The sequence below is a fragment of the Balaenoptera acutorostrata genome, chromosome 11, assembly GCF_949987535.1.
Source record: "Balaenoptera acutorostrata chromosome 11, mBalAcu1.1, whole genome shotgun sequence".
Classification (NCBI taxonomy): domain Eukaryota; kingdom Metazoa; phylum Chordata; class Mammalia; order Artiodactyla; family Balaenopteridae; genus Balaenoptera; species Balaenoptera acutorostrata.
Window position 1 is genome coordinate 91,865,917 of NC_080074.1, and position 23,685 is coordinate 91,889,601.

General features: G+C 35.4%; 1 protein-coding gene across 1 annotated transcript in view; it reads right to left on the reverse strand.

The window, feature by feature from the left end:
- PIK3C2G (phosphatidylinositol-4-phosphate 3-kinase catalytic subunit type 2 gamma) overlaps positions 1-23,685 on the reverse strand; it is a 361,656-nt gene that overhangs the window by 51,106 nt on the left and 286,865 nt on the right. The window contains exon 29 of the mRNA XM_007194812.2: positions 8,674-8,749. Coding sequence (XP_007194874.2) covers positions 8,674-8,749 — 76 coding nt within the window. The remainder of the gene's footprint in view (positions 1-8,673; positions 8,750-23,685) is intronic.

Below are 23,685 nucleotides of genomic sequence, written 5' to 3' on the forward strand. Positions count from 1 at the left end.
GGATAGCCAAGATAGATACATTTTCTCCTGTTAAGGCATTACCCATTTATTTTTATTTGAGTGTTTTATCAGGAAAGTTTATTGAAATTTATCAAAAACCTTTTCAGTGTCTGTAATGATGACCATGCTATTTTCTCCTTAAATCTATTAATATGATAATGTGTATTATATACTATGTGCATTACCAGCATTGAAATGTTCTGGCATTTATGGTCATGGTGAATTATATTCCTTTAGTGTGCTGATGGATTATTTTGGCTAATATTTTATTTAGAATTTTCCATTATATTCAGAAGTGAGGTTAACCTGTGATTCCTTTTTTTTTTTTTTTTTTTTTGCAATCCTTGTAATCCTTGAAGCTACTGGCATAAGTACTTTATTTGCTTCATAAAATTAATACAGAAAATTTTCCTAACTTTTCTCTGTTCTGGAATTGTTTAACTAACAGTGGAATTATCTGCTTTTTAAAAGTTTGGCATAGTCCCTCTGGAAATCATCGGAACTTGGTACTGTTTTAAAGGTTGCTTTTTTGAAACTTTTTCTATTTATTCTATCTAATTTGATCTTTTCTGGGGTAAATTGGGTTTTCCTAGAACACTGCCTATTTCAGACATTTACAAATTTATTTTTGTAAAGTTGAACAGAGTCTGGTACTACTCTTCAATTTCATCTCTTTCTATGGTTACTTCTTGCTTCTCCTTTTGTATTTTGTCTATTTGCATTTGCCTCCATTCTTTTGATTAGATTAGCTAGTGGCTTATTTATTTTATTGTTTACTTTTAACTTCCAGATTTATTTAATCTACTCTTTTCTGTGTTCTAAATCATAAATCTACTTTTATCTTTGTCCATGTTTTTCTTATTGCCGTCCTTTAGTTTGTTTTGTGCCTCTTGTTCCAATTTCCCTCTGAGCATTGCTTTATCTTTCTCTCATGGTTTCTGAGATGTAGTATTTCATTACTGCCCTTCTTTGGAAATTTTGCAATTTTGATTTATAAGTCCTTTTGACCCAAGAGATGTTCAAGAGAGCTTAATTTTTTATGTCTCCAAATTTAAGTATCATTTAGCTTTCTGAATTTTTCCATTGATTTCTCACTGTATTGTCTCATGATTAGAGAATATGTCATACTATTTCTACTTTTGAGGAGATATTGAAATTTCCTTTATGACCTAATATCTAACCTCTTTTCATGAATGTTCCATGGGCACTTAAAAAGAAGATATATTCTCTATTTTTAGGATAAAGAGTTTGACACAAATTAACAAAATTTGCCTTATTAATTTTACTATTTAGGTTTTCTATGTGTCACTTATGTTTTTCTACTCAGTCTTTCATAAACCAAGGGAAGCAAATTAGAATATCCTATTACTAGTTTGTTTTTGTGTGTTTCTCCTTGTATGTTCCATAATTTCTGTTTTATACATGTTGCTGTCATATTTGATATGTTGTCCTAACTGCTTATATCTTTATTGAGAATTGTACTTGTTATAGTTAAGTTCCATTCCTGTTTAATTCAAGGCTTCTTGGACTAAATTCTGCCTTTTTTATATATGACTGTGGCTTCTGGTTTCCATGTCCTTGCATTGCCTAATATACCTATGCCTTTATTTTAATTTTCAATCTTTTAAGATCACTTTAAAGTGATTTCTTTTAAGTGTGTTTTTACATTAGAGTTACGCTTTTCACTTTCACTCCAATTGGAATATTCTTAATAGATGAGTTAAGCCTATTTATACTTATTGATATAATAGATATGTTTTCTCTTTGTTCTTATTGTTTTAAGTTATTAAAGAAATAGAACATTTTTGTTTTTAAAGAAAGTCTTTCACAAAGTAATTTGTTTTTATTTTTATGTACTTATGATACTTAGGGAAGTTTTAATTTTTGTTCTAGTGGTTACTTTTATTTAATATTCTTTTCACAATATTTATTTCCTAATAGAAACAAAGATAAAATTAGTGTGCATAATCTTTCTCATCTACTTTGATCTACCACCCAATTATTGATATATTCAATGTTGTGATCTTTCTCAGTGTTTCTCTAACACTAATATTACATATGCTAAGTTTTTTTATTGCTTGATTTGTTAGATTTTAAGTGATTTCTTTTGACACCAGCTATTAGACATGGGGTAATTAGAGAAAGTCCTCTAACTCTCATCTTTTTTCCATCTTTTCCTTCTCAGATCAGCCACAAGTAAAAATCTAAAATAATCTTCTAATTAAAAACATGAAAGTATATGATATAGTATAGCAAAATGCATATTTTAAAGCTTTCAGTTGAAAATTTGAAAAACAACTTAATACAAGCATTTATTTCCAAGTAGTCCTAACCCTTCACCTCTTGTCCTTCCATATCATTAAAATTTAAATTGAAAACCTGGATAAGATACTTCAACCTACAGATAATTGGTCTGGGCTTTGCCACAGCAAGTAGCTAGAACATTAACCAGAGAGACCCTGCCATGGAGACTGCATGGCTTCAAGCTCCCTTTTAAGTTAACATCTCAAAGGAGAGGTAGTGATGTGAGGTAATGATTGAAAACTCCTGTTTGCCATCATTTGTAATTATCAATGGAGTCTAAACAAGCTCATTAATTCATCCTCTTAACGCTGGCAACTGTTGTCTTTGATCATGTTCTACTCCATTACCTATGACATTGTTTCTATATCTTGACAAAAATCAGTCTTCTGTGTGTCAGAGTTGTGTACTGGTGGGTAATTTTTATTTTTCTGGAGGTATTGTTTGGAATGAGGGCAATATTAATTTGTGGAGAGTTTAAACAGTCTGTCATTAAAGAATATACAAGATAAAATCTATCAACTTTCTGGTTAGTGCCCTGGTTGGGTGTAGTGTCTGTAATATTTAATGCAGTAACTTATAGATTTTTTTTCCAGGTGATACTTCAAGAGAATTATAGTGGTTGGGAAGCACTGAATTCCTTGTGCCAGGGCTTTTCACCATAAAATGGTGAGTGAAATAGCATAAATTTGGGTTTTGATTTCTTCTCTCTTGTCCTTTTTATAAAAATGGCAAGCTACCTTGACAGAGAATATTAACATATCTCACATTATTGTTCTTTCTATCATCAGTTATTTGCTCAGTAATTCTTTATGAGCACTTAGAGAAGGCCAGGCACTGCTATGCACTGGGGTTACAATGTTGAGCCATAAAGACATGGATTATGTGTTCATGGATTTTTAGCCTACAAAGAAACACACAACATAGTTATCATTGCAATACATATTTTGAGGAAAAAACATTATAGGACTATATAGCAAAGACAATTGAGATGAGATCTGAAGGATGCAAAAAATGATGGGGATGTTCTTGGATTGGAAGAATCAACATTGTGAAAATGACTATACTACCCAAAGCAATCTACAGATTCAGTGCAATCCCTATCAAATTATCAATGGCATTTGTCACAGAACTAGAATGAAAAATTTCACAATTTGTGTGGAAACACAAAAGACCCTGAATAGGCAAAGCAATCTTGAGAAAGAAAAATGGAGCTGGAGGAATCAGGGTCCCTGACTTCAGACTATACTACAAAGCTACACTAATCAAGACAATATGGTACTGGCACAAAAACCAGAAATATAGATCAATGGAACAGGATACAAAGCCCAGAGATAAACCCACACACATATGGTCACCTTATCTTTGATAAAGGAGGCAAGAATATACAATGCAGAAAAGACAGCCTCTTCAATAAGTGGTGCTGGGAAAACTGGACAGCTACATGTAAAAGAATGAAATTAAAACACTCCCTAACACCATACACAAAAATAAATTGAAAATGGATTAAAGAGCTAAATGTAAGGCCAGACACTATCAAACTCTTAGAGGAAAACATAGGCAGAACACTCTATGACATAAATCACAACAAGATCCTTTCTGATCCACCTCCTAGAGAAATGGAAATAAAAACAAAAATAAACAAATGGGACTTAATGAAACTTAAAAGCTTTTGTACAGCAAAGGAACCCATAAACAAGATGAAAAGACAACCCTCAGAATGGGAGAAAATATTTGGGAATGAAGCAACTGACAAAGGATTAATCTCCAAAATATATAAGCAGCTCATGCAGCTCAATATCAAAAAAACAAACAACCCAATCCAAAAATGGGCAGAAGACCTAAAGAGACATTTCTCCAAAGAAGATATACATATTGCCAACAAACACATGAAAGGATGTTCAACATCACTAATCATTAGAGAAATGTAAATCAAAACTACAATGAGGTATCACCTCACACCAGTCAGAATGACCATCATCAAAAAATCTACAAACAATAAATGCTGGAGAGGGTGTGGAGAAAAGGGAACCCTCTTGCACTGTTGGTGGGAATGTAAATTGATACAGCCCCTATGGAGAACAGTTTGCAGGTTCCTTATAAAACTAAAAATAGAACTACCATATAACCCAGCAAACCCACTACTGGGCATATACCATGAGAAAACCATAATTCAAAAAGAGTCATGTACCACAATGTTCATTGCAGCCCTATTTACAATAGCCAGGACATGGAAGCAACCTAAGTGTCCACCAACAGATGAATGGGTAAAGAAGATGTGGCACATATATAAAATGGAATATTACTCAGCCACAAAAAGAAATGAAATTGAGTTATTTGTAATGAGGTGGATGGACCTAGAGACTGGCATACAGAGTGAAGTAAGTCAGAAAGAGAAAAACAAATACCATATGCTAACACATATATATGGAATCTAAAAAAAAAAACCAAAAATGGTTCTGAAGAACCTAGGGGCAGGACAAGAATAAAGACGCAGATGTAGAGAATGGACTTGAGGACACAGGGAGGGGGAAGGGTAAGCTGGGATGAAATGAAACAGTGGCATGGACATATATACACTATCAAATATTAAACAGATAGCTCGTGGGAAGCAGCCACATAGCACAAGGAGATCAGCCTGTTGCTTTGTGTCTACCTAGAGGGGTGGGATAGGGAGGGTGGGTGGGAGACACAAGAGGGAGGAGGTATGGGGATATATGTACACCTATAGCTGATTCACTTTGTTATACAACAGAAACTAACACACCATTTTAAAGCAATTATACTCCAATAAAGATGTTAAAATGATGGGGAGGACTTCCCTGGTGGCGCAGTGCTTAAGAATCTGCCTGCCAGTGCAGGGGACACGGGTTTGAGCCCTGGTCCTGGAAGAGCCCACATGCTGGGGAGCAACTAAGCCTGTGTGCCACAACTACTGAACCTGCGCTCTAGAGCCCGCGAGCCACAGCTACTGAAGTTCGTGCGCTTAGAGCCCCTGCTCTGCGACAAGAGAAGCCACCGCAATGAGAAGCCTGTGCACTACAACGAAGAGTAGCTCCTGCTTGCTGCAACTAGAGAAAGTCCATGCACAGCAACGAAGACCCAACGCAGCCAAAATATAAATAAATAAATAAATTTAAATAAATAAATAAATAAATAAATATGTGACAAATAGCAAAAACTTCCTTATTAAAAAAATAAAATGATGGGGAAGGTGGAATAGGAGTCAAGTGATCTAAGGCAGAGAAAGTTGAATCTGTGAGGTACTGAGGATCTTGTCCTAGTTGAAGAATTGGGAAAAGACAGGAATCAAGATGCGGAAGGACCTGATAGACTGGAAAGGGAAATTGGTGGGTGCCAGATTCTGCTGAGATGCATCAGGAGGATTTTGGTCTTTTTCCAAAGAGCTGGGCCAGCTACATAATTTGTGGGGCTCAGTGAAATAAAAATGCAAAATGAAAATTCAGAGCCCTTTTTACAGAAATTATTAAGAATTTCAGTATAGTGACAGCAGAATTGTTCTAAGCACTGTGCTTTGTGTGACTGCATAGGTTACAAGCCCATGATGTTGCCCCTGCCTAAAGGCAATGAGAAGCCAAGGAAAAGTGTTAAGTAGAGGAGAGAAGTGATTGGCTGGCACTTGAAAAAGATAAATTCTTCTGTTGTTCTACCGAGGCACATTTAGTTAGTGAGTAAAGGCAAAGGAATATGAGTATCTCCCAGATGCAGGACTACAAATGATTTCTAATATGATCTTTATAAGTCATGTGCCTAGATACATAGGTGTCCAGAATCCACTCTCAATTCATTAGTTGCGGTAGTAAAATGGTAAAGTCTGGGATTTTTGCTTAAGGTCATCCTATTTAAACCATTATTTTAATACACTTGAATAATTTTATCCTCTAATCATTTAACAACATAAGCTCAAAGTTTCAACTAGTTGACAAGAATTATACTTAAAATAATATTGTGCTTCTTGTTTAGAATCAACTGATATTCTGTGACAAAAGTATTAACATTAAGAATTCATAAGTATGGGGCTTCCCTGGTGGCGCAGTGGCTGAGAGTCTGCCTGCCGGTGCAGGGGACACGGGTTCGAGCCCTGGTCTGGGAGGATCCCACATGCCGCGGAGCAACGGGGCCCGTGAGCCACAACTACTGAGCCTGCGCGTCTGGAGCCTGTGCCCCGCAACGGGAGGGGCCGCGATAGTGAAAAGGCCCGCGCACCGCGATGAAGAGCGGCCCCCGCACCGCGATGAAGAGTGGCCCCCACTTGCCGCAACTAGAGAAAGCCCACACACGAAAACTAAGAGACCCAACACAGTCATAAATAAATAAATAAATAAAATAAATAAAGTATTAAAAACTATAAAAAAAAAAAAAAAAAGAATTCATAAGTATGAAAGGAAATAATTTAAAGAATACAAGAAGGAATAACTTCCTGCTAATCCTTGTTTGTTGTAATGATTTAGAAGGTGTGTTAGAATGATTTAGAAGGTGCGTTAGAATGATTTAGAAGGTGTGTTAGAATGATTTAGGAGGTGTGTTCTGTTGTTTTAAGATAACAAGCTGTATTTCATAGGCAGCCTGTATTTTAAAATATTGAGAATCAAATCTTTTGCTCATTACCACTGACGAAACAAATCCTGAGTATTGTATGATGTAGTAAGATATAAGCAAACCAGACAAAAAAGAATTCTCAAGCAACCATTTTAGTTTTTACAATAAGAATCCTAAATTTTTTGTGTGTATGTATTTTAAAACACCTTATAATAATCACCAAATTTAAAAACTTGATAGTGATCTACAGTTTACTTTTTGAAACACAGAGAAAGAATTTTCTTTAAGGCATTTAATGACAAAATAGAGGGCAATCTAGTAGCTTTTTCTTAAAGTTTGACACCTCTAGAAATTGGCAACTTTATTATTATTGGTTTTTTAAATCTGTTTAAGGCAAGTTTATAAATATTGATTATAAAAATCTCCCCAGCAAATACTATTTTTTAAAAAAAGATATTTGTTGTATAACTTGTAAATTATGACAATAAAAATATTTTATATTGTGGGCATCATTCTTCTTTAGATACATGCTATAAAATGTAAGAAATTACCTTACCATATTGTTTATGGTTTGGCTATATAAAGCAACTTAGAGAGTAACGTTACACGAGTAAAATGGGGGGAATAAAAGTGGTACAATTCTCATATATTAAATTAGGATTTATTAGTATAGAGCAATGCATAGTAGGGAAGTGAGTCCTTGATTTAAAGTTACTCTCAGTCTAACAGGAGAAACAAGGCAGACACAAAAATAAATATGTAACAATAAACAATCACACTATAAGACCTGACCTGGCTGTACAGAACTGTACACCTGAGGGTTAAATATCTAGGATGTCAGATACAGGCAGAGGTAATGAGCAGATGGGCCTAATCTTAAAGGCAGAGAATCGGAAGGTGGACGTGGATAAAACTCAGACTGGGAGTTGCAAAGGAAAGGGGGTGAGCCCTAGCAAATTATGGGTTTGCAAATTTTATGTGAGATAAAAACCAATATCAGTATTAGATGGCCACTGGCAATGGAATTATATTACGAATGCTTAAGATTGATAGGACATTCTAATATTTTAACGGCTGAGATGCTCTTGGCTTCACATAAGAGAAAACTAGAGATAACTTAAGCAAAAATGGAGATGAACAAATGGGTAAAGACCCATCCCCAAGCATGGAATTAAACCTAGGCCTCTCAAAAAAGTAAATAATATTTTAAACTGTCAAAAAAAAAAAAAAAGATTGATAGGACATTCAAAAAGAGTCTCTGCCAATCTAGGAGAGATGATAGAAAAATTAATTAGAATTAACATACATTTGGCAGAGAATAGGGTGGATAATTGTGCTGGTCTAGTTTGGGATCCTGGTAATAAAAGAAGACTTCATGAGGGAGGTGGAATAATTATTGAGCTTTAAAAGATAAGAGTGACACTGCCAGATAACTCATGATCATTATTATTGCCTAATATTTATTTTTGTTGCTTCCAAATATGTTGAGTAAACTGTAAGACTTACCTGCAGGGGAAAACAGGACTTCTGCCTCTGAAATGCAATTCCATCTCAATGCACAATTAATTGAAATGAGTTAATAGTGTGATACCATGTAGTTATTATAATTGGACAAATATATCCGGGTTTAATTTAACTTGACAGACATATTCTGAGGAGTTAAAAAGCTTTTGAAGTGGTTAGAAAAGACTCTTAAGGCCTTATTCTTAAAAAGAGATTTTAATTTGAAAAATAAAAAATTATAGTTATGATTTTTTGTACAATTATATTGAAACAATAATTGTACATAGAAATAATGATAAAATTACTTGCCTAGGTCCACAGGAGATGATTCTTCCATTGTTTGTTCCACAGGCTCAGAGAGGAAAAAACTAAGTACACAATCACTCTGAAAAATAAGGCAAAATAAAATATTTTTTCATATCTTACATTTATTTATTGTTCCTGTTCCCTAGTATTTAAAAACATTGACCCTAATATATAATGTTTATAGATACCTGTTTTATTTATAGATATATCTATATTTACAGATTCCATAAATAGAAAAATACATACTGGGAAGTTTATTAAGTTAATGCTATAATTTTACCCCAAGTTAAACTTAACTTTCATGAGATTAGATATCTGGTTATTTTATATTTCTTTAAGAGGCTCAGGTGTGCTCTGCTTTTAGAGCTCACCATAATGTTTACATTCTTGAACTTTACAATTATGCATGAATCTCACACCTTTTTCTAGAAAATGTGTACCATTGGACAAAGCTTTTGAAGAAAAATTACCCTCAGTAGGACACAGGTACTCAGTGAAAACCCATTACTCCTCAAGGTTCAATTCTAGAAATGCTCACTAATTACCGGCTACACCAATGCCATAGAGGAATGTTAGGGGATATTTAGAAACAGAAAGATGCAAAAGGTGACCCCTCTCTTTAGAACACAATCTAGTGGAGGAAACAGGTTGTATTGAATGCTTTAATAGAAATTCTAGTTCTGTTTAATTTTAGAACAAAGAAGTGAGTGTGCTTCTCTTTTAAACTGAGATTGTCACAAACAAACTGACATTTAACGTGGGCTCCAAATAAATGGGCTAACTGGTGAATCAGAATAACTTTTCCTTAGTGACACTGACACACATTTTGTTTTAAGCCATTATATGACCAAAGCAGCCCTTCCTATATTATTATCTGAAGGGCAACACTAAATAATTGATTATTTCTTTTGACTATCATAAGCTGATGCCATAGTACCTGCAAAGCTGCCTGACATTCTACCCAGTTAGCCTTCATTCTGTGCAATGGCTCTTTAAAACCTCTTCAAGAAACTTAAACTTCCAACTCTGACTCCTTCTTTGCTGATGGTTTTATCTCCACTCTAGAGAAAATAAAAGGCAGATGGAAACTCCTATATTTCCTGCTACAAACTTTACAGCTGCACAAAGCCACTTTTTCTCTTTTTTTCCTGCTACACGGGAAGAAGTGTCTCTCTTCTCATCTATTATAAGTTGAATTCTACCCCCCGAAAATTTATATGTTGAAGTGCTAACCCACAGTAGCTCAGAATGTGATCTTATTTGGAAATAGGGTAATCGCAGATGTAATTAGTTAAGTTAGGATGAGGTCATACTGGTGGAGGGTGGAGCTCTAATCCAATATAAAAAGGGAAAATTTAGACACATTCATGTAGCAAAGATGATGTGAAGAGACATAGGGAAGAGATGGCCATCTACCATCTGTAAGCCATGGACAGAGGCCTGAAATAGACTCTTCCTCAGAGCAGTCAGAAGGAACCAACCCTGTTGACACCTTGATTTCAGACTTCCAGCTTCCAGAACTGTGAGACAATGCATTTCTGTTGTTTACATCACCCAGTTTGTGGTACTTTGCTATGGCAGCCCTAGCAAACTAAGACATCATCCAATGCTGATCACGTCTTTCTGTGTCCTAGATTCTATTCCTTCCTCCTCAAGAACCTTGTAGAATATCCCAATCTATACTTTAGTGTCTTTTTCTTCCTCCCTTCCTCCCTCCCTCTTTCTCTTTCTTTCCTTCCTTCCTTCCTTCTTTCTCCCTCCCTTCCTTCTTTTTCTTCCTTCCTTTCTTCCTTCCTTCCTTCCTCCCTCCCTCCCTCCCTCCAATATCAAGTATGGCCAACTCTCTCCATTTTAACAACTAACAAACAGATGAGTCAAACCACACAAAGTACACTCACACAAAAATAATGTCTTGTCACTAGTGCTCCTTTCGAGTCCTATTATTTATCTCCTCTTTGACACAAACTTATGGGAAGAGTTGTCAGCACTCACACTGGTTCCTCTTCTTCAACTTCCACCCACTTTATGATCTATCACACTCAGGTTTCTGTCATTAATCGTCCTCTGAAAATGCTCTTACCGTCATTTCTCTTCTTTAAGGTCATTTTTTCCCCTAAATCCAATGGAGATTTTCTTGGCCCTTATATAGCTACTCCATTTTTAGTGAAAAATTCTCTTTCACTTGCTTTCTTGATAGTAAGTTCTCCCAGTTTTTCTTCCATTTGTCCTGCCATCTCTTCTTAGACTTTTTTCAGGCTCCTTTTCCTTTTGCTTATAACTTAAGTTCTAGCATCCCTCACTTCTAGGCCCATCTCTCTCATTACTCTAACACGTTCTTTCCATGTGATGTTATCCCTTTTGGTGGCTTCTATAATGATGCACAAATCTAGACATTTATCTCAGATCTATGTCTTGAGTCTCAGCCCTCTACATCAAAATGTCTTTTTATTGGCTTCTTTGACCTAAAGATAATTAAAACCCCCAAACTACACAACTACATGCATTTTCTTTCCCCTCGATTTGCTACTTCTTCCTGTATCCAGGCTCAAAATAAGGTATATCATTTTGGACTCTCCATTCTCCCTACCCCACACAAAAAGTTAAATGATAAGTCTTATTAATTTCACCTCCTAAATATCTCACTTATCCATTTCTTCCTTCCAGGTATACTGTCGTCTTCCTTGTTCTAGTATCATCACTTCTCACCTAAGTTACAGCAAGTGTTCCCGACTCTTATCTTGCTACCCTTTCTTCCAGTCTATTCGTCACACAATTGCCAAACTGATCTTTCAAAATAAAAATCTAATCATTTACTGCTTAAAACCCAGAAGTGACTCCCCATTGCTCTTAAGCAAAAAGATCAACTGCTTAACAAGGCTTGTAAGACCTTTCTTGAATGGGATCTTGCTCATTTCCCTATCTTCATCTCTCACCATTTCTCTTCTAGTATATTAACTATACTGAATTATATTTCCTCAAGTGTGTCATGCTCTCTTATCTCTCTGTTTTTCTACATGCTCCTTTCTCCATCCTTTCCACCTCTATCCACCCATTTGCCCAAATTTTATCACATTCTCTCTTCTCTACTCTTTTAGCCTAGTCAGTGAGATATCAAGAGCAGAGATCATTTATTCACTCATACTTAATATAGTATTTTTACTCAATAACTATTTATTAACAGAAACTGAGATCTGTCTTCAGATATAGAATACATTGGTCTTCTAATGCAAATATTTTTATCTATCTAGCAGTTTTATGCATCATTGTAAACTAGTTAATTAGCAATTTTTATCTCTACATATTGATCTCTTGTTAACTTGTATAATAATCTATCCTCGAGAAATATATCCATCTTCAGGAAGCTGACCAAATCAGGTTTTTTAGTTTGAAAGTCTGAAATCAAATTTCAGAATTTGTTGAAGGAAATCTGACCTTCTTTGGCTTTTGACAACCAGTCAATTATTATTCTCTGGCAACATTTTGACCTCACCTCCTAATGGTTATTAAACTTCAAGAGTAGGCAGAATATCTTCCCAATTAGTGTCTGAAATGTCACCAATAGCTAATTATTCCCTTGTATTTACACTGTCATATCCTTGAAACCTACATTTGTAATTCCAGGTGTGGGTGACATGCTGAATACTAATTTCTTATTGTAGCAATATTGTTTTCACTCTTGAGGAGAAGCATGATCCAGTGTCAATGGAAGGAAGAAATCAATAAAAATGATTAAGAAGATAGAAAAAGTAGTATTGCTTGATTTCAAAATAATCAATTAAATTTTTTCCTCAGATTTGGTTTTACTTATATACATGTATCCCACAGCTTTTTAGCACATTGCACTATTGGATAGTTTGAAGAATTATAGAAATGTTAGTGCTACAGTTGCTTTCACTGATAACCTGAACCTGTGTTTTCAGTTGGGTTTGTACTGACCACCAAGCAGTGTGACTACATTTAGTTGTGTAGGTTGTATACTGAGCAACTCTAGGGGTGCCATTTTTACATTGACTACAGATATAATCCTAGTCTGCAGGGCTTTCCATATGTAGAGCTGCCAGATATAACAAATAAAAATAGATGATGCCCATGCAATATTTGCAATATACTTACACTAAAAAAATTTATTTGTTTATCTCAAATTCAAAGTTAACTGGGCAGCCTGCATTTTATCTACCTATCTGACAATTTGAGATGCTTAAAGATGTATGGGCACACTTTTGGTTGTCTCAGTGACTGGAGGGTACAATTGGCAATTAATGAGCAAGGCCACTTATCTTAAATATTCTGAAATACCTACAATATTCTCCCATTATTAAGAATGTTGTTTTTCTGGGGACTTCCCTGGTGGTCCAGTGGCTTGTGCTCCCAATGCAGGAGGCCTGGGCTCGATCCCTGGTCAGGGAACTAGATCCTACATGCTGCAACTAAGACCTGGTGCAGCCAAATAAGTAAATATTTAAAAAAAAGAATGTTGCTTTTCTGTTTAATTCTTCAAATGTTAATAGTTTTCTGGAGGAAAAGCTCTGAATTTAACTACTTCATTCTAGAAATGAGAAAACTGAATGCCAGATAGCATAAGTGGTTGACTGATTGTGATTAGTATAAAAAAAAGAATGTAGAGTGTAATCAGTAAGCCCACGCCCACCTGTGTTACCACTGCCTATGACCTATAGACGTGAAGGATATATATGGGGATAGGTGGGAGATGTGCCTAGAGAGAGTTTTGTAGGAGTCCTAGAGCATGCTGGTCTTCTGCACAAGCTTAAATGTACTGGGACCTATTGATGAATTTTAAACAGAAAAACATCGTGATCAGATATTTCTTAGAAAGCTGACAGTGCAGCATTGTGGAGGAAAGAAAAAACAGCAGTCAGCCTTGGAGAATGTCATCAGCAAAGCTCCTTATAAGCTCAACATATTATATTCTCTGAACAGTCCCTTCTGCTTTCCTTTTAAGTTCCTGAAATGGTAGTAGTGCCGTCTCACATTCCCTTTATAACCCTGGTCCTGAGGATGGGGTAGGTAGCCTCCTTGCATCTCCTTGATCTTCCAATCTCCACACTTTCTTTCCGTATAAAAATGCCCTGCTTTGAATATCCATGTCTACTGACTATACAGCCCTCTCCCTCTTGTTGTTGCACTTGTCTACTGATCTCTAGGTCACTGACCTTCACTCCTACAACATTTTAAACCCTGGAACATTGTCATTTTCTGCAATAATACTTGTCATAATTCACACTTATTTTAACATTGACACAAAGCATCCTTCTTTATGGTAGATTCTTTGTTTTTAACTCATCTCATCCAATAATCTTGTTTTGCATCTTACTCCATCACTCACTCCTGTTCTCTTGATCTTATCTGGATCGGTGACTGAAGTTCTTCCATTGTCTTGATTTCTAGCTTCTGAGTCTACAGCCACCCGCTCCCTACTTTTCAGCTCTCTTCCTCTAGTTATATAACTCGAACAATCTGTTGACATTTTCACTGACCCTAACTCCTCTCATTATTCTCATATCCCTCCTTGGCCAATATGGATCTCACGGTCAATACTTATAATAACTCTCTCGTATACTCCTTTTAACTCCTTTGACCCTTTCTCCCGTTATTTTATTATTCACTTGGCAAAAAACAAAAACGAAAGCAAAACAACTCTGGTTCCTCTCTGCCAACTCTGCAACTGTAACAGGTGTGCTGAATGTTGCTGGAGAAAAGCACTCAACCGTGCTTACCGATCTTACTTTCACCTCATGCCCACTACCCACAAGTTGGTGCTCAATTTTCTGGCAATTTTTCACATCACTACCCCATTTATTCTTCCATTCACCTATATAGGACTATTTAATACCGTAGCCTCACTCCTCAAAATGCCAACATGATTTTCCCTTCTTTCAATCTGCTCAAGGCTGTCTTTTGTTTATTGGCTGCACTGTACGGGCTTGAGGGATCTCAGTTACCTAACCAGGGGTTGAACCCAGACCATGGCAATGGAAGGGAATCTTAACCACTAGGTCACCAGGAACTCCTATGGCTGTCTTCTTGTTTACAGAAAAAACAGAAGCAGAAAAGAATTTCTATAAGTGCCCAATATCTATCATCTTACCTTACCTCTGCCATTTCGTCCACTACATAGGTGGACTGCCTGTGCTTTAATTTGAGACTGATTTGGGCACTAGATCGCATGCCCTCCTCTAGTCAAGGTCATCGCTCCGGTATCTGGCTAACTGCATCACCAATTTTTGCTTCTTCAGTGGATTTTCCTACCAGCATACACATATGCTATAATTCATTTCAGTAAACAAAATTCTTACATTTCCCTGCACACTGTTTTTTTCCTATTCATCTTTAGTAAAGATTCTGCAAGGATTGTTTTCCACTTTCTATCCCAAATTTCTCTCTTCACATTCTCTTTTGAACCCATTCTAATACGGTTTTTGTTCCCAGCACTCTCACCAAACTGTTTTTGTTAAATTCACCAATGACATCTATTCTGCTAAATCCAGTGGTCAATTCTCAATTTTTGACCCATTAGTAGCATTTGAAACAGCTTGTCATTCCTTCTTCTTTGAAATAATTTCTTATCTTGGATTTCAGGCACCACGTTCTTTTTTTTTTTTTTTAATTAATTACCTCCACGAGTCATTTATTTATTTATTTATTTATTTGGCTGCACCACATGGCATGCAGGATCTTAGTTCCCCGAGCAGGGATTGAGCCTGTGCCCCCTGCAGTGAAGCGTGGAGTCCTAATCACTGGACCACCAGGGAATTCCCAGGCACCATATTCTTTTGGTTTCCAACAGATTGCTTTTTCTCAGTCTCTTTTGTTGATTCTCTTCCATCTTCTCAAACTTTAAAATTGGTGTGCTGCATGGTCTCGTCTTCAGACCTCTTCTCTTTTATATTTACATTTTCACCCTAAGTAACATCCAGTCTCATGGCAATGAAAACCAATTATTAGTTGAAACTCCAATATTTATATTTCCAGCCTCTCTTTTCCCCTCAACTCAAGACATTCAAATTTTCACTTGACACCTCTACTTAGAAGTCTCACAGGCAACTGAAACTTAACATATTTTGATCCAAGCTCCTGAAAACCCTCATTCTGCACTGCTCTTACTACAGTTTTCTCCATCCATCACAGCAAACATTCAACCAATGCAAGCTTGTATGGCCATAAAGGTGGGTTGGTGGCCTGCACTTATTCTGATTAATCAGTTCCTGTGCCCTAACAGTTGTTAAATATTTGGAACATCCCTCCTATGTAAAACATTATATATTTGGTGAATAAATTAATACATGGTTGGTATTTGTCTTAAGGACTCTGAAGTTATTGGACTTTGATATCAATGATCCATGTAAACACATTAGGTTATATTAAACACTCTATGAGGTTATACCTATACATTTTTTTGCTAGAGTAGATGTTTATCTAACTAATATAGGATTCTTAATGTCTAATAATGTGTTCTTAAATTAGAAATTCAGTCAATAAAGAGCAAACTTGAAAGCCAAGTGAGCAATTTTAAATCAAAATCTGCATCAGCTTATAGTTTAAATTCAGAGCTCGCATTAATATTTTGTTTACCAATTATATTATTAAGACATTGGTAATTTAAAATCATTGATTTTTGAGACAGTTGATCAATTCAAAGTTGCTCAAAACCTAAGTGTTTTTCCAGTATCCTATGAACATATTCTTATTCTCAAAGACTACAGAGAGTTAAAGTCCTTGCAAAGATAAGAAATGATGTAATATAACACTGAAATCAATTTTTTCTTTCTTTAAAATAACACATTAAGAATTCCCATTTATTAACAGACCAGCCAACATCTAGAACTGACTGCAAGATTTAGTTTCAGTGAGTTAAAACAATAAGCTAAATCTCTCTCAAACTCCATGAAGCGCCGTAAAAATGTGAATTTAAAAATGAATTCCCATAAGCGTTTTAAATCAAAGTTGAACAGTAATTGTATTTTATTGCTTTTTTCATAAAGCAGCTTGTCATAATGTCCAGTCTTTAATGTAGTTCAACCCACTGTATTTGTAACGGAGTTACATGGAAGAACGACACTATGAAAAATAGTGAACTTTTAAGGAATCTTTTATAATTCTGGTTCTCAAATGTCATCAGCATTTTACCAGACTCTGAAAAATAATCTTGGTTTTACTGATGATACACATATGACATTTATCCTGCCTGCATCGTAATCTCAGCCAGCTCCAAATAGGAAAAGAGCAATGTACTGACAAATGTAGTAATTAACATCTGGGTTTAGCAAGCAGGGAACAAGAAACATATGTTCATTATTAAGGTAGGATTTACCCGTTTGGATTTATTTTGACATATGATTTCTGCTTAAAAAAATAATATTGCTTAAGCCATGATAGCATTCCTTATTTTAAGGGACTTCTAGAAATAAGCAACAATACTGAGAAGAGCTAAAAATCACAATGAATACATGGCTTTAAAAAGTTTTAAAGCAACTGCTGTTTGTATGTGTCAGCTAAACTCAAATGTGGGTACACATTTCTTTAGGTACTGCAATCATTTGCTATAACTTTTATTACATATTTATATTGCCCTTTATAAAGATCTTAATTTAGTTCACAACACAATTCAACTAAAACAGAGCAAAATTTAAAAAAGCAAAAGGAATTCCTGTTATCACAGCTTGTGGAATGAAACTACAAACACTTCAAGAAAAAAAGAAGTTTCAATGAGTTTGGGAGAAGGGAGTCAAGCTAAACAAACAAAAACCAGGTAGATATAGGACTAGGATGTCTAAACTGATGCTTGCAACCTCATTAGAAGAGATATTAAAACAGTGTATAATTGTAGTCCTCATTTATATCTGTTTTCTTTTATCAACCAATTTGTGTGTGGGGATGAAAGGGGAGGGAAGAGAGATGAGGAGAAGAGAGAGATGGTCTCAGGGATTTACAGTCATCCCTCTATTTGGGCTGCTCTTGTGTTTTTAGATCAAACTCCCAGAGACATCTCTCCCACCTAACTTAACTCTGATACCTGAGACTGGACTAAAAACAGACTCTGCATCTCATTTCCTTGACAAAAAGCAAGACTGCTTACAACTGAGTATGCCTCAGAAGGGTATATAATATTTGATTTTAGTAAGGTAAGGTTGTTCAATTTCATATTCAAGCTGCATCTTCTACTTTCTTTTCTCTCCCTTTTCCACTCACTGCTATGTATTATTTATGTTCATGTCTGTATTTATCACCATATTATAAACTCACTGAAAGTAAAGTGTATATTGCATTACTTTAATCTTTCCAATTTGTTCTCTACAACTAATTTAAAGCTTTTAATCTAGAGTGTTATACATAGTAAGTGATCAGTAAAAATTAAAAAATTGTTACAAAGTTATGTACAGTGATATAAAATATTTTTTAAAAGTTACAAATAAATGTATCACATAACTAAAAAAGAATGTGAGTTTTAATGTATAGACATAATAGGATTATTTGTGTTTCCTATACTGTCATATGACAAGCAGCTATGGAAGAAGAAAAGTGTTTTTATAAGGATTTTTCTAGGGTCAGAGATGAGGATTAACCTATCACAGGAGTATTCAACACAAATATAATAAATTTACTTTAAATCTCTTATTTTATTAGAAGAGGAAAAAAACTTACGTGTGTTTAAAAATTTCCTCTAAGTTGTTCATATCATTTAAAATAATTACAATATTTATGTTACATACCTGGTTTTATATATTTTAGTGTTTATAGACATAACTGTTAAAACATATGAGGGAAGAGAAGAACTTCATCAATAATACAAAATTTTAAAAAAGCTCAAAATAATGTGAATTATTTGGGGATTATTTATGTGATTTTTAGGCCAATAAAGTTTTATTTAGTTGATCTTAACATAAGTTTTTATTCCTTGAATATAAACAAACTGAATCAGGGAAGCATCCACCAGCATATGGAGACAAAGCTTTCACTGTGGTCAATCCATTTGAAGATAATTGAAAATTGATGACGTTATGCATCAAGGAGAACCAGGGTGATTAGTCAGGTCACATAATTAAGGCTAGTCAGCATCTGCTTATGTCCCTGTCAAATTATTACTGTTCAATGACTGTGTCATATGTAGAGTGAGTATTGTATCAAGACCCATAAAGTTCCTTAGGAAGAAAGGAAAGAAAAACCCAATGTGTGAAGTTGTGAAAGGCTTTATGAAGCCACTAGAACACATCAACATAGAATACTGACAAAGATTGTAAGCTTCTCAGAGCAGTGTACATATGCGACTGAGCTTTTTAATTTCGAGAATAGAATTTCCCAAACCTGGCTGTGTATTGGAATCACTTATGTTCTTAAAAAAACAACATATACAAGGGAATCCCCATAAGGTTAACAGATCTTTCAGCAGAAGCTCTGAAAGCTAAAAGGGAGTGGCAGGACATATCCAAAGTGATGAAAGGGAAAAACCAACAACAAAGATTACTCTACCCAACAAGGATCTCATTCAGATTCGACAGAGGAATTAAAACCTTTACAGAAAAGCAAAAGTTAAGAGAATTCAGCACCACCAAACCAGCTTTACAACAAATACTAAAGGTACTTCTCTAGGCAGGAAACACAAGAGAAGGAAAAAACCTACAAAAAACAAGCCCCAAACAATTAAGAAAATGGTAATAGGAACATACATATCGATAATTACCTTAAATGTAAATGGATTAAATGCTCCAACCAAAAGACATAGACGGGTTGAATGGATACAAAAACAAGACCCATATATATGCTGTCTACAAGAAACCTACTTCAGACCTAGGGACACATACGGAATGAAAGTGAGGGGATGAAAATAGATATTCCATGCAGATGGAAATCAAAAGAAAGCTGAGGTAGCAATTCTCACATCAGACAAAACAGACTTTAAAATAAAGACTATTACAAGAGACAAAGAAGGACACTACACAATGATCAAGGGATCAATCCAAGAAGAAGATATAACAATTGAAAATACTTGTGCACTCAACATAAGAGCACCTCAATACATAAGGCAAATGCTAACAGCCATAAAAGGGGAAATCGACAGTAACACAGTACTAGTAAGGGACTTTAAGACCCCAATTTCAACAATGGACAGATCATCCAAAATGAAAATAAATAAGGAAACACAAGCTTTAAATGACACATTAAACAAGATGGACTTAATTGATATTTATAGGACATTCCATCCAAAAACAACCGAATACACTTTCCTCTCAAGTGCTCGTGGAACACTCTCCAGGATAGAACATATCTTGGGTCACAAATCAAGCCTTGGTAAATTTATGAAAATTGAAATCATACCAACTATCTTTCTTAACCACAATGCTATGAGACTAGATATCAATTACAGGGAAAAAAAACTGTAAGAAATACAAACACATGGAGGTTAAACAATACGCTACTAAATAACAAAGAGATCACTGAAGAAATAAAAGAGGAAATCAAAAAATACCTAGAAACAAATGACAATGAAACACAATGACCCAAAACCTTTGGGAGGCAGCAAAAGCAGTTCTAAGAGGAAAGATTATAGCAATACAATCCTACCTCAAGAAACAAGAAAAATCACAAGTAAACAACCTAACCTTAAACCTAAAGCAATTAGAGAAAGAAGAACAAACAAAACCCAAAGTTAGCAGAAGGAGAGAAATCATAAAGATAAGATCAGAAATAAGTGAAAAAGAAATGAAGGAAACGATAGCAAAGATCAATAAAACTAAAAGCTGGTTCTTTGAGAAGATAAACAAAATTGATAAACCATTAGCCAACTCATCAAGAAAAAAAGGGAGAAAACTCAAATCAACAGAATTAGGAATGAAAAAGGAGAAGTAACAACTGACACTGCAGAAATACAAACGATCATGAGAGATTATTAATACAAGCAACTATATGCCAATAAAATGGACAACCTGAAAGTAATGGACAAATTCTTAGAAAAGCACAACCTTCCAAGACTGAACCAGGAATAAATAGAATATATAAACAGACCAATCACAAGCACTGAAATTGAAACTGTGATTAAAAATCTTCCAACAAACAAAAGTCCAGGACCAGATGGCTTCACAGGCGAATTCTATCAAACATTTAGAGAAGAGCTAACACCTATACTTCTCAAACTCTTGCAAAATATAGCAGAGGGAGGAACACTCCTAAACTCATTCTATGAGGCTGCCATCACCCTGATACCAAAACCAGACAAAGATGTTACAAAAAAAGAAAATTACAGGCCAATACCACTGATGAATTTAGATGCAAAAATCTTCAACAAAATACTAGCAAACAGAATCCAACAGCACATTAAAAGGATCATACGCCATGACCAAGTAGGGTTTACCCTTGGAATGCAAGGATTCTTCAATATATGCAAATCAATCAATGTGATACACCATATTAACAAACTGAAGGATAAAAACCATATGATCATCTCAATAGATGCAGAAAAAGCTTTCAACAGAATTCAATATCGATTTATGATAAAAACTCTCCAGAAAGTGGGCATAGAGGGAACCTTCCTCAACATAATAAAAGCCATATATGACAAACTCACAGCCAACATCATTCTCAATGGTGAAAAACTGAAACCATTTCCTCTAAGACCAGGAAAAAGAAAAAGTTGCCCACTCTCACCACTATTATTCAACATAGTTTTGGAAGTTTTGGCTACGTCATCAGAGAAGAAAAAGAAATAAAAGGAATCCAAATCGGAAAAGAAGAAGTAAAACTGTCACTGTTTGCAGATGACATGATATTATACATAGAGAATCCTAAAGATGCTACCAGAAAACTACCAGAGCTAATCAATGTATTTGGTAAAGTAGCAGGATACAAAATTAATGCACAGAAATCTCTTGCATTCCTATACACTAACGATGAAAAATCTGAAAGAGAAATTAAGGAAACACTCCCATTTACCACTGCAACAAAAAGAATAAAATACCTAGGAATAAACCTACATAAGGAGACAAAAGACCTGTATGCAGAAAACTATAAGACACTGATGAAAGAAATTAAAGATGATACCAATAGATGGAGAGATATACCATGTTCTTGATTTGGAAGAATCAACATTGTGAAAATGACTATACTACCCAAAGCAATCTACAGATTCAATGCAATCCCTATCAAACTACCAATGGCATTTTTCACAGAACTAGAACAAAAAATTTTACAATTTGTATGGAAACACAAAAGACCCCAAATAGCCAAAGCAATCTTGAGAAAGAAAAACGGAGCTGGAGGAATCAGGCTCCCTGACTTCAGACTATACTACAAATCTACAGTAATCAAGACAGTATGGAACTGGCACAAAAACAGAAATATAGATCAATGGAACAGGGTAGAAAGCCCAGAGATAAACCCATAAACATATGGTCACCTTATCTTTGAAAAAGGAGGCAAGAATATACAATGGAGAAAAGACAGCCTCTTCAATAAGTGGTGCTGGGAAAACTGGACAGCTACCTGTAAAAGAATGAAATTAGAACACTCCCTAACACCATACACAAAAATAAACTCAAAATGGATTAAAGCCCTAAATGTAAGACCAGGCACTATAAAACTCTTAGAGGAAAACAGGCAGAACACTCTATGATATAAATCACAACAAGATCCTTTTTGACCCACCTCCTAGAGAAATGGAAATAAAAACAAAAATAAACATGTGGGACCTAATGAAACTTAAAGTCTTTTGCATAGCAAAGGAAACCATATACAAGACAAAAAGACAACCCTCAGAATGGGAGAAAATATTTGCAAATGAAGCAACTAACAAGGGATTAATCTCCAAAATATACAAGCAGCTCAATATCAAAAAAACAAACAACCCAATCCAAAAATGGGCAGAGACTTAAATAGACATTTCTCCAAAGAAGATACACATATTGCCAACAAACACATGAAAGGGTGTTCAACATCACTAATCATTAGAGAGATGCAAATCAAAACTACAATGAGGTATCACCCCACACCGATCAGAATGGCCATCGTCAAAAAATCTACAAACAATAAATGCTGGAGAGGGTGGGGGGAAAAGGGAACCCTCTTGCACTGTTGGTGGGAATGTAAATTGATACAGCCCCAATGGAGAACAGTTTGGAGGTTCCTCAAAAAACTAAAAATAGAACTACCATATGACCCAGCAATCCCACTACTGGGCATATACCCTGAGAAAACCATAATTCAAAAAGAGTCATGTACCACAATGTTCATTGCAGCCCTATTTACAATAGCCAGGACATTGAAGCAACTTGAGTGTCCACCAACAGATGAATGGATAAAGAAGATGTGGCACATATATACAATGGAATATTACTCAGCCATAAAAAGAAACGAAACTGATTTATTTGTAGTGAGGTGGATGGACCTAGAGTCTGTCATACAGAGTGATGTAAGAGAAAACTGAAAGAGAAAAGCAAGTAACATATGCTGAACCATATATATGGAATCTAAAAAAAATGGTCTGTTGCACCTAGGGGCAGGAAAGAAATAAAGACGCAGATGTAGAGAACGGACTTGAGGACATGGGGAGAGGGAAGGGTAAGCTGGGAGGAAGTGAGAGTGTAGCACTGACATATATACACTATCAAATGTAAAATAGATAGCTAGCAGGAAGCAGCTGCATAGCACAGGGAGATCAGCTTTGTGCTTTGTGACCACCTAGAGGGGTGGGATAGGGAGGGTGGGAGGGAGGTGCAAGAGGGAGGGGATATGGGGATATATGTATATGTATAGCTGATTCACTTTGTTATACAGCAGAAACTAGCACAACATTTTAAAGCAATTATACTCCAATAAATATGTTAAAACAAATTTAAAAACCCAACACAGATACCTAGATACAGGCATACCTTGGAGATATTATAGGTTCAATTCCAGACCACCACAATAAAGCGAATATCGCAATAAAGCCAGTCACATGAACCTTTGGTTTCCCGGTACATACAAAAGTGATGTTTACAATATACTGTAGTCTGTTAAGTGAGCAAT